This window comes from Melospiza melodia, chromosome 6 (assembly GCF_035770615.1).
Source record: "Melospiza melodia melodia isolate bMelMel2 chromosome 6, bMelMel2.pri, whole genome shotgun sequence".
Classification (NCBI taxonomy): Eukaryota; Metazoa; Chordata; class Aves; order Passeriformes; family Passerellidae; genus Melospiza; species Melospiza melodia.
In genome coordinates, this window is record NC_086199.1 from 12829919 (window position 1) to 12841999 (window position 12081).

The 12081-nt window shown below is 45.9% G+C and overlaps 1 protein-coding gene across 1 annotated transcript in view; it reads left to right on the top strand.

The window, feature by feature from the left end:
* The window catches only part of CCDC85C (coiled-coil domain containing 85C), a 111595-nt gene that overhangs the window by 95546 nt on the left and 3968 nt on the right, over window positions 1-12081 (top strand). The window contains exons 4-5 of the mRNA XM_063159987.1: window positions 4085-4180; window positions 10717-10815. Coding sequence (XP_063016057.1) covers window positions 4085-4180; window positions 10717-10815 — 195 coding nt within the window. The remainder of the gene's footprint in view (window positions 1-4084; window positions 4181-10716; window positions 10816-12081) is intronic.

Here is a 12081-nt window from a genome sequence, read left to right on the forward strand (position 1 = left end):
CTGAGGAGGCTTGGGATGGGTCACACACAGCTCCACAGCCTCTGGTTCCCTGGGACTTTTGCTTCTTAAGGAGAGCTACCTTTGGGTCTCAGAGGTGCAGTGGTTGATAAACCCTGTGCATGAGGAGGAAAGGTGCTTCCCTATACTCCCTCCTTAATTAGGCATTACCTTAATTAGGCAATCTCACTGCTGGGCAGCTCTTCCTCTGCTGGGGTGACTGGCTGTGGCTGCAGCTGGAAGTGGTATGCTGTTTCTCAACATCTCTGTTATAAATTTTAATGGCATTTTTCATGACTTCTGAGCAGTCTTGTAGCACCATTCATTTATATAATTACATAATGCCTCAGCCACGTGTCTGAGGGTGGAGAGTAAACCACCTCTGAACTACCAAACACTATAAAAACCTGGCAAGTGGAAAAGCCATATGTGCATCTAATACAGAGACTGCACGCTCGACAAAAGCAGACGGGGAGAGGAAACTGAGAGTGACACTTGCCTCAGAACACACCATGTTGCTTTTTGCCTATATGGACAATTTCTACTTCTTAGGATGTAACCAGATTAACCTTGCTATTATTGTCTGCCAGGGTGCTGAGTCAGTGGTGTTCCTGTGCCTGTGGAAATGTCAGCTGTAGGGAACAGGAAGGGCATGGGTTTCTGCAGTGGTGGGGGTCCTCAGATTAGCTGAGTTGGAGTGCTGGGGTGCAGCTGTGGGAATTCTTGCCTACAGTTTCCAAATGCATCTGTTCTAGGCATGCGGAATCTCCTCCATCTGTGCAGTTTTACTTACTACTTTAACACTGACTTCTTGAGGTTTTGCCTGCCCTACTTCCAACCTCCTGTCTCAAATCTCTGGTTCCCTCTCCTCTGCATTTCACCTCAATGGATTTCCTGCTGGGTAAAATACAGATCCTCCTCTTCCTTCCCATTCCCTCCCTTCTCCCACTGCTGGCAGTTTTCCAATATAGCAACCTTGACCTTTTCTCCAATTCCTTCCATTTCCTCCTCTTCAGCTAACACTGTTGGTGAACTCTGCCCGTTTTCCTCTCCTCCATCCTCCAAAGGCTGGCCATGCATCCTGCTGGATATGTTGTCACTTCTTTCCTTGCTGACTGCAGTTCTGGCCTCCTTTATGTGTGCCTCTGTGCAGGAAGCTGATAGGAGTTTGGCTGAAGCTTTTTTTCTTTTTTGTGAACCACATGAAATCAGTGGGAATGAAGCACCAACCCCTTTAAAAATGCTGACTGTCTGTGTGTCTGGGAAGAGCCTTCCCTGGGGGTGCAGCTGCACAAGAAGCTCTGCCTGCAGTGATGAACATGAAGCCACCCTTAGCCATGTGTGTATTTTGCTGGGTGCATCCCAAAGCTGCAGAGATTGCATTGCTGCCAAGTATTGCACCCCCAAAGACTGGGGATGTTGGTGAGATCCTTGCTTGCTCCCCCACCTTCTTCACAGGTGTGTTTGACCTCTTGTAGCACCAGCCTGGCATGGTGGGGAGCTCTCTGTGGCCTGGAGCAATGGCTCAATGGCATGGCCATGGTTCACTCAGCATTGATGATGATGGCACTCAGCAATTTGGAGATCTCTTTCTGCTGGCTGGGGCTTTTGACTTCTAAGGATCAAGGATCATGCCTATTTTAGAAATGAAGCAATCTGTCACTTTGACTGCAAGTTTTGAATCTACCTCTTTTGCTGCATTTCTCATTCTTTAAAGTTATTTTTCCCTCCATCAGTCAAATTCTCTGCCTGTGTTCAGGGGCCACTCAGTTGAGTGCCTTTGTCTGAGAAGGAAGGTGACCCTGTGACTGCTTTTTGTGTGATATAATATATCCAGTGTATCACTGTGTTTGCAAGAATGCTTTTATCTTGTCAGTATGGTGATTGGTTAAGTATGATCAAGCTCTTTAGAAAAAACATTTCTCTCTAATCATTTTTGTTTCATTTGTATTCTGTAATAATTTTGAGAGTGATTGTGATCATGGAAGTGCTTTGTAGCTCATTAGTGCCTTCAGTTATGTGAGGAGAAGCTGCTGCTCTCTTTCATATGGGAGACCTCGTGATCTACTCTAGCTTGGCCAGGAAACTGCATTTAAAATGTTGTCAGCAGCAATATCCAGCAGAATTCCTTTTAACTTTGTTATATTACTCCCAACTCCAAAGAGATATTAGATGTTAGACCTTTGTTTGGCATTTCCTGTGCTAGTTCTGAAGGGGGCCATGGGAGAAGATCCATATCAAGTATGACCACAAACTCCTGAATATTCTTTCTTTTGCAATGAAGCTGCTCATTTATGGAAAGAAAGGACTCTGTTGCATTTACCAGCCCTGTGAGAAATTTGTGCCCCGTTTTGCAGTTGTAGACTGGCTGGACCCAGTCCCTCGTGCTCCCCTCAGCCTCTGGCTTTTCTGTCTGATGTTACGGATGGGGTGGCTGAGGATGTGTCCCCAGATGGCCAAGCTGTAACACTCTGCCCCTAGGTCCAGAACCATGCCCGTACTGTGTGTGCCTCTGCTTTTTCAGGCTGTTAAATAGCCTTAGAGAATTTCTGTGGGGTTAGTAAGTCTAACCTTCCTTTTCTGAGATGCCACCCCTCTGCAAAGGAACTTTGTGTATCACCTGCAGCTCAGTTCATGAAGGTTGCTATTTTGAGTGAATGGCTGTTGGTCATGGCATGGGTTAGGCACAGATCTGTGGCCAGGGCTTGAAAGGCTCTGTGCTTTTTGTCTGTAGCCTAATGGATTAGCCCAACTTTTCCTTTTTAACATGCCACAAATGCTTTTAGGAGTAAAAAGGCTCCTACAACTTAAAACATTTGGAAGAATGAGAGCTGAGAAAGTGCCCCATCCATTGGTTCTCCTTTGCTGTAAAAGTGGTGAGGCCCTGGCACAGGTTGCCCAGAGAAGCTGTGGATGCTCCATCCCTGGAAGTGTTCAAGGCCAGGCTGGCTGGGGCTTTAGGCAGCCTCATGTAGTGGAAGGTTCCCTGCCCATGGCAGGGGCTTGGAACTAGAGGATCTTTAGGGTCCCTTCCAACCCAAACCATTCTGTGTTTCTATTATTCTGTGATTCTTCTGGCACAACTAACTTGCTGGCCTTGGCATGGAAGGCAAAGTGATGAGACAAAGCATAAAAATGCTGTGTTTTTAAACCAGGGAAGAGGTGAATGGAGTGCCTCGTGTGTTGTGTGTGAAAGCATTCCTGTGATGGTGCTACATGCTGCTCTGCCATCCCAATTTGCTTTCAGAGGCCCCCAAGTATAATAATTCTTTGTGTTTCCTAAAGGATGTGAAGGCTAAATACAAGTTTGGTCAATGATTCCATTGTTGATTTCTCCTGGAGTTACAAAGCAATGTGAAAATATTAGGACAGGCAGGGTGCATCTCACTGAATAAAGATATTGTGTCTCTCATAATTCAAGCTGGATGCCTGTAGAAAAAGGAAAGCCCTATGAAAAATGCTTACAAGGCTGGTTGGACAGTAGAAATCTTTTGTAAAATGTAATTTCGGCATCGTTCCCACTGGAATCCTTCATGCAGGAGGACTGGCCAGCATTTTGGAAACAAACCCAGCCAACATTAGGTTTGGACATCTGCTTGTTTTAAGGTTGCTTTCACAATTTTCTCTGTAGCTGAAGATGGGTACTTGATGTCAATGTGGAAGCACTGCCAGAGAAGCAATGAAGTTATGCCAACTGTTTCTTTCATGAGCACAGCTTCTTAGAAATGACTGTTTGATGCTGGAAAATCTTCTTGTTTGCATTGCTCCCATGTTTAGAAGGATGAGTACTGTTTGATCTTGTCCTTGTGGAAAGCTATCCTAAATTAACAAAAAACATTTCTTGAATCAATTTAGATTTAAACCAGGGTGATCTCCTGCCTGAACACATCTAGACTGAGTGCTGGTACTTAAATAGTGTCAAATCAAGCGACTTGTGAGGAAGGAGTAGTGGTGTCTTTTGTCTCTGAAGGTGGCTGAGGGGATTAAATTTGAGACAAGCTAGTGGTCAAATTTTCTGAATCTTTTATTTATCCTTACTTAAATCCCCCAAAGGGGAGTTAACACACATCTTATGTGATTTCCACAGGGACCAGCTCGCATGACATCTGACCTTGCGCCTTCCCCTGCAGCAGGGTATGTCCCTGTGGGGCAGAAGCCAGAGGCTGTGGTGCATGCTATGAAGGTAAGGCTGTGTGGGGCACTGGGGTGTCAGAGCTGGGCATTGCCCCTGCTTGTGGCAACAGCTGAGCACAGAAATTGATACACAGGCAGGATGTTGGTAACCAGCACCTGTATCATGATGAATAAGCATTGCTTCTTAAAATAGTTGCAGAGCTAAGCAAGATGATGCACAGCTATTTTTTGGGGGTTGGAAGCCTCCAATAAAAGCTGCTGATGCTGAAGGTGTTGGTTGCCCTTTGTTTTCATCAGCCCTGTGTAAACTGGGGCGCTGGGGTGACAGTGGTGACCAAAATGCTGTTTTAAAAAGGGACACAAAACCTGCATTTCCTCGTATATTTTGTTATTGAAAATCCTGCAGCAGTCTTCAAAGGAGAAAGATTTTATTTTATGAAAATATAAAACAAACAGTGTAGGCTGTGCATCATCAGTAGGGATTAAGTCAGGACCATTGACAGTGGGACCATGGGAGACTGGTAGGTGAGTTAAAGGAGGAAACTTGTGATTTCACAGCAGCTTTCAGGTTCTAGTGACCATCCATTAGCAGAAAAAGTGTAATTCCCCAGTCCTACATGTTTAACTAGTTAAGCAAGATACTTCTGTGCTTCTTTCTAAAGCAAAAATCCTTTACAAGGTGCAATAGGGATGGCTGGGAAGTCCCTTAGCTAAATTAGTCTTTGGTTGAAATATAGCGATTTATAGATTTGGATTTGCTGAAGCATTTTGTACAGGGTTAAAGAGATTACATCAACTCAAAGGAGAATTCCTGGATGGCTGCTCTGGAGCTCAGATCCCTATGGTCCTAGCTGGAAAAAAGGTCCAGCAGTGGCATCACCAGCTTGGATTATCTTAGACCTGGAGACAGATGCTTACAAAGCTCTTTGCTTTGTACCTTTCCGCATCTGACACATAAATAAATGGCACAGATTTGCTTGTAGTTGCGATCCACAAATTCCTAAATTTTATAATTTTTAGTGTTTCTATCTTAGTATATCATGCCTGTCCAGGGTCTCTTGGCTCCAGGACAGATATTGTGATGGTGGTGGTGATGGTAAAACCAACAAATGTCAGGAGAAGCAGTAGTAGTGTGGCTGGCAAGGATATTGGCTCCACTGGGCAGTTGCCAGATCCCAGGAGGATTTGAATTAATGCCACTATTTCTCAAGTAGCTATTAAAGGCAAGACAAGTTTGATTTCATTTGGATCTAATTAGAATTTAAATTATAAATGATCCTTCAAAGTGAAAATCTTGATTTTTCAGCTTTCTTGAGACTTTATACATCCAAATTGTATAACTCCTATTGATTGATTGTATAACTCCTTAAGAGGAGGATATCCAGCATGGCCAAGGATTAAGAAATACCTTTAGCACAGTTTTTGCTTGTTCCCAAAGGAGCTGACCACACAAGTGGCAGTTCACTTGCTGCCATATATTTGTCCTGTGTTTTCCAACAAGTTTCTTCTTTGCTTGTTGTGAGTGGCTCTGTGCTATGAGAAAGCTCCATCCTGTACTATGCTGCAGTGTGCTTGTGGGTGACATTTGTCCTCTGTGTGTATAGATATATACATATATTTATATATATATACATACTGATGGATCTGCTGAACTGTTGCCTTGCAGAATGTTGCAAACCCATGGGAACCTTTGTTTTTCTCTCACTTTGCATTGATTTGTCTTTGATTGCATTTGATGATCAAAGCTCTGATGCAGTCCAGACTACTGCTGTTGGCTTTTTCTTCCCAGTCTGTGGAGTTCATACCTTTCTGCTCCTCTCTTCATTGCTTTTGGCAAGGTGGTGGTGAGGGATAGTATTAAGCAGAGCTGGTAGTGTTTTTAAATTACAAGATCAAATACTTCTAAATTGATTATGATCATATTCTGGGGAGCAATTAGTTTCCTATTTGCTTTAGGAATTGCAGGACTGAATTTCTCACTAAGGGCAAGAAACATAAATGGTTTTAAGATATGATTTGATAAGTATATGAAAAGGATTGAAAATTAATAAGGAAGATTCACGGAAGCTGGAAATTAAGTTTGGAAAGTCTGGTGCAATGATTCATTTAAAGGAATTGAAAGGAACTTGGATGGTTGTTTGCACATATTAGTAATCCCTCTGCTTCAGAGCTTTGTGGATTCCTAGGAAGGGCTAGAAGAAATTCAGGAGAAATTCTCCTCTTTGACATCATAGTTTGGCTGGTGAGGTGCGTTTGTCTGTCTCCAAAACCCTGGAATCTGCCATGGCTTGAGTCAGGGAGCAGGTGACACAGCAGTCACATCTCATGGGGCATGAATGATCCCCCTGATATGTTCTGCTCACTCACTTGAGTGAAAATGTTCTCACATCTGAGGTGAGGAGGAAATTCTCCTGTAGGCCAGTGTGGCACAGAGGGATGAGGAGGTGTCTGTTTTTCCATCCTGTGGCCCATTTCCAGGGATCATCTGGAAACTGAAAGCCTGAGGAATCTGGTCATGGTCTCAATCTCTCCTCTCCCTTGTGGCACAGTTAAATAGTTGGTAGGTGCTGGTCTCCAGCTGCAGACCTATTTTGGCCATGCCATGCTGCAGCAGATGGATAGGTGTTATTTGCCCCCTGCAGAACTGGGCAGCTTTTCCAGCGGCAGCCCTGCACGTGGGAAGGTGGATGCAGCTGCTGCCTTGCACCCTCACCTCCTGTGGCACAGATCATGGCTCTCTCTTGAGAAGAGAGCAGCTTACAGATGAGACTTTGTGCTTTGGCTTTGTACCACAGCAGATATTGGAAGAGGCACTGCTTGGTTGAGAAAGGGAGTGCTTATGGCTCAGCAGGCCAGCTCCTTACTGCAAGAACAGGCAAGGAGAGATGGAAAGGGGGAAATGATCAAGGGGATGGAGCACCTCTCCTGTGAAGAAAGGCTGAGGGTGTTTGGGTTGGAAAAGAGAAGGCTCCAGAGGCACCCTGTAGCACCTTCCAGTCCTGTAAAGGAGGCTCATAAAGAAGAGGGAGAGGGACTTTTATGTCCCTCTCATAGTGACAGGACAAGAGGCAGTGGTTTTAAACTGTGAGAGTGGTGAGGCACTGGCACAGGTTGCCCAGAGAAGCTGTGAATGCTCCATCCCTGGAAGTGTTCAGGGCCAGACTGGATGGGGATCTGAGCAAACTGCTCTAATGGATGGCATCCATGCCAAACCATTCTATTATTCCATGATTCTGTGCAGTTCTGCTCCACTTGTCTTGTGGAACACCTGCATGCAAGCCTGTCCACCAGTGATGAGGCTGCAAGGATGTGGCTCCCAGCAAAAGCCACTGGGGGACTGTCCACTCCACATGGATCTGCAGGGCCTCTGTCTGCCCCCACATACATAATATCCCCTGGGCTTTTTCCTTGGGATTTCCTACCAGCTAAATTCTATCTGTGTGGCTGAAGTACTGCCTGCAATTTAGCACAGGTTCTTCCTTGAGCATGTTTAGGATTTTCTTTATTTTTCCTTCTGAAATAGTTTTGTTTGTTTGCACCTACTAAATAAGGAGCAAGATGACAGGTTGGCACTCCTAACAGCTGTTTTTGCTAACAAGAATAAAAGGTACATATGCTACAGCTCACTATCTCACTGAACATCAAAGCACTTTTCTTAGGAGCTGAGCAAACCTGCTAAAGACGTGGGGAGGTGATGAGGAGACAAATGTAGAAGAATGACATTTAGCCTGTAGCCCAGCTGCCCCCACAGCAGCAGCCTGGACCTTTTCCATGCACTCTGAGCCGTCAAGCAGGTGATCATCACTCCCACTAATTGTGGACAAGACGGGATTTGGCTTCCCAAAACTTGGGAAAAATCCTAGCAGGGCATAGGGACTGTTCCCTTGCTGAAGCGGGATGTTTCCCAGTGCTGTGTCCAGCTGACTTATGAAGCAACAAAATTAGTGAGGTTTGCACAATTTGGGAAGTATCCCTCAATTTCAGCGTGCTTTGTGTTGCAGAAACGAATACCTCAATTTTCAGGTTCCCTTCCAAAGCTTTACTACTGCCGTTCAGACTCTTTACTACTGTCATTCAGACTCTTTAGTGGTGATTTTTAGATTGAATATTTGTTTTTAAAATATATTTGGCCATATGGGGTCAGTACAGCAAGTCAGAAGGGATGTGGCATCAGGTGACTTTGAGGTGACACTGCCTGGCTCACAGACATCAGTGTGGTCTCAAAGAACACTGAGGTGTTCCTCAGTTTATTTATCAGCAGGGAAAATGCCAGAGAAGCCAGCATGCCCACTGAGAGCAAGGTGAGAGTTGTTTTTGGGGAGTAACTTCCCTGTGCAGGAGAGCAGCATTTCCCACTCCAGCCCCATGCCTGAGCAGGGCAGGCTGCTCTCACTGCTGGCATTTTACCCAGGGAGATCACAAAGGGAGATCACCAAGGGCTGCTGTGTCAGCAAAGGGCCCAGTGCTGTCAGTGCAGCGTGATGAAAAGCAAAAAGCAGGGGATGGCTTGAGCCCCTTAGAGCCTGGGATGCATTTGTGTGTTTCCTTCAGGCTCCTGGGCTGAGGGGTGGCAGAAAGCACAGGAGGACAGTCCCCAGTTTCCTAGACCCTCACTGAATGCACAGTCCTTGAACTTTACTGATCCAGAGATAGCTGATGTGGAGGCATGTTTGTATTCCCCAGTGCTGTAACTGGAGGAACATTAACCTGCTCCTTCTAAACAGCTGAGGAGGCATCTGGCAGGGTCTGAGAATAGCTGGGGCTGGGTCAGCACTAAGGAAAGGCCTTCCTGTCTTTCTTCAGGAGGTTATTCCACTCTTCAGGGTGTATTTTCTGCCAACATGCCTTTCCTGGATAGGCTGTTGCATTTTATCACTATGAATCCCATTTTCCCATACCCAAGATGCTAACACATCTTTACCAAGTGCCTAGCCAGACATGGGTTGAGCCTGGGAAGCAGGATGATTTCCAGGGTAAATGAGATTCAGAAATGAAATACAAACATAACTTCCATCTGATCATCTTTCAGCTCCAGCTCTGGCTGGGTAACACTATTAAAAGACATTTCCACTGAAGGAAATAATATGCTGTGCCACCTTTTCACACCTCCTGGGCTAAGGAATGTGGGTTTAGTTTGAGCACAAGTTGTAGAAAAACAGTTTATTTTAGTCCTCTGAGACTCCTGTGCCTGCAGGATGGATGGCAGTGGGGAGCAGAGGCTGGGGCTGATGAGATCTTTAACCAACCCACCCCGTGGCTTCCTTGACTCTTGCCCTGTGGCCACAGGCAGTGTTTGGCTGCCAGGCAGGCAGCCCTGTGCTCCCTGCCAGGCTGTGCTCCCTGCCAGGCTGCGATCCTGCAGGCTGTGCAGCCAGCTCTGCAAGCACACAGGCTCCAGACAGGCAAGTTCAATGTGTGAGTCCAGCTGGATCAATAATTAATTCCCTCCTCTTTAGCAGAAAATAGATGCTCTCTTTGTCAGCACGTACATGCTTTTTGCATCCCTCTTGCCCTTCCTCTCTTAGAATGGATGTGGATAATTCCTGTCTGTGCAGAGACTGGTCCCAAGTAGGCTGCAGGCCCTAGGAGAATGACCTATTTTTATTTATAACTCATTTGGAGTGCAGCAGGATTGCTGTGCTGAGGCAGACCTGGGGATAATCTTCCCTGGTATCCCATTTTGTGGAGCAGCCAGTGCTGTTCATCCCTCAGCAAAGGCTGAATCCCATCCTAGCATGGCTCTGTACCTCCCTGGGGTGTGTAGGAATATTTATTCACACAACTACACCTTGTTCACCTTCCTGTGTGTGTGGATGCACAATGGTGAATGAGAGCACGTGGTGTTTGATGATGTTGGGTGGTTGCAGGATCTCTGCCCTGCACACTGAGCTGACCACCTGGCTCAGCAGTGGTGAAGCTCTGGGTGAGGAGTGTGTTATGAGTGTGTAAATCAGCACAGAGGCAAGAATAAAACCTGGGGGCTCCTGTGCTGTGCCCACCTTGTGGGATGTGCCTGTCTGGAGGGACTGTCAGAATGCATGGGATGTGACAGAGGGGTATCCCTGGGGTCAGTGCTTCCAGCTGGAAAAGAAGGCTGCCTTTAGCTCCAGGCTAAAGTCTCCTTTTGTGATCAGAGGACCACAGCTGGGCACCTTCTCCCTGAAGGAGCTCTGTGAGGATGGCCAGGACAGTGGGGTGTGGCAGGGCAGGGCTGGCTCCCACTTGAGCTGCTCTGGAGGTTTGGGGTGTGGGCAGCACATGGTGAGGGACAGCATTCATGCTTGTTGGGGTGCTGCCTGGAAGGTGGGACTACCAGCAGCCCTCCTGGGAGAGAGGCACTTGTGGGCACAAGCCACCAATGGTCCCCAGGACTGGCAGCAGCCACTCCATGAAGGTGGGGGGACAGAGGCAGGACATGGCTGGGGGACAGGGAGGACAGAGGTGCCCAGCTTGACGTTACATTTGTCTTTGCTTGTCTTGAGGCTTTGTGAATCCTGCCAATTTAAATACTTGTTAATTATGTTCTTAGGGACACACATAACTGTTTGAGGATCATAATGGTTTTGTAATGCTGTTTTTTTCTAGGTCCTTGAGGTCCATGAAAATTTGGACAGGCAAATGCAAGACAACTATGAAGAAGACCTAAGTGAAAAGGAGAAGGCAATTGTTCGTGAAATGTGCAATGTAAGAACTCCTCCCAGCAGCTCTTGGGGTTCCTTTTGTGGTCTTAAAAGTATGGAGGAACAGGGTTCTGCTGCATGTAAGCCTTGTGAGGTCCATAGGCACAAGGGAAGAGTGTATGCTCTGCTGACCACAGTTTTGGGTAATCTGGGTGCCTTGTTCACTGCACAGAGCAGCCTTTGCTCAATAGATAGTTCCCACTTTGCTGCCTCCCTGCCTAGGAGAGCCCTGTTGGCAATTGTCTTCAACTGTGCCCTTAAGGACTCACTTTGGGTTAAGCAACAATTGCTTGCCTTCTTTGAAGCTGTACAGCTTGAACAGGTTTGAGTCCAAACCATGTGGTAATGTCAGAGGGAGAATCTTGTCTGGAGCCATTGAACAGCATCATGATGTGTGGGGTGCTTTAACTCTGCTGATGTTTTGGGCAACCACACTGTTAACTGAGCTGGCCACATCCCATATGGTGAGTGCTGTGCCCTGCTGTGGCTGCTGCCATGGCATTGCCTCCAGCCTCAGAGCACCTTGGCCGTGCTCTGGCTTTGAACACAAAGTTTGAGATTTCTGCTGGAACACAGCCTGAGCCCCCTGTCCCCTGCAGCTGGGGATGTGCTGTTCAATTGCCCAGAGTAGGGAGGAGAATGCCTATGAGCCTTCTTTTTTTTTAGGTCCACATAAGAGGTGGGTCCAGGTGGCATCATTTAGTGCCTTCCAGCAGTTGAGAGAGGCCTGATGCTCTGTTTAAATTCTGAAACCCACCTTAACCCTAAAAGGAGGTGTGAACATGAGTGCACCTTGTCGAGCTGAATCAATGTGAGCATCTCCTATAAGCAAAGCAAAGAGTAAATTAAAGCCTCCTTTTTAGGATATTTTGTCTGCTTAATTTCCCTTGTAGCTATGCTGGGGGAAAGGTAAAATACTGTAACTTCATCCTCCCAAACTGACTCATCTCTATTTGTCTATCATCAGCTGTTTTCTTTTTAAATATTCATTCCATGTAGATTCAAGGCAGCTATAAAGTTTTGTGCAGTTTATTTTTTATTTAAATAGTGGCCCTAGAGTGATAAAATGTATGTTTTTAGAAAGTCGTGTATATATAATTTTAATCATTATCTTTTTCATTATCTTTTCTGTTCATGGTAGCATCTTCTCTGTAAGCATGGCAGGGTTGACCTACCATTGAACTTATGTTCTGAATCTAGTGTATTTGTTTTGTACTATTACCCCAGGCAAAAACGGTTCTAATTTCAAGAGGGACTAATTAGAAAAATG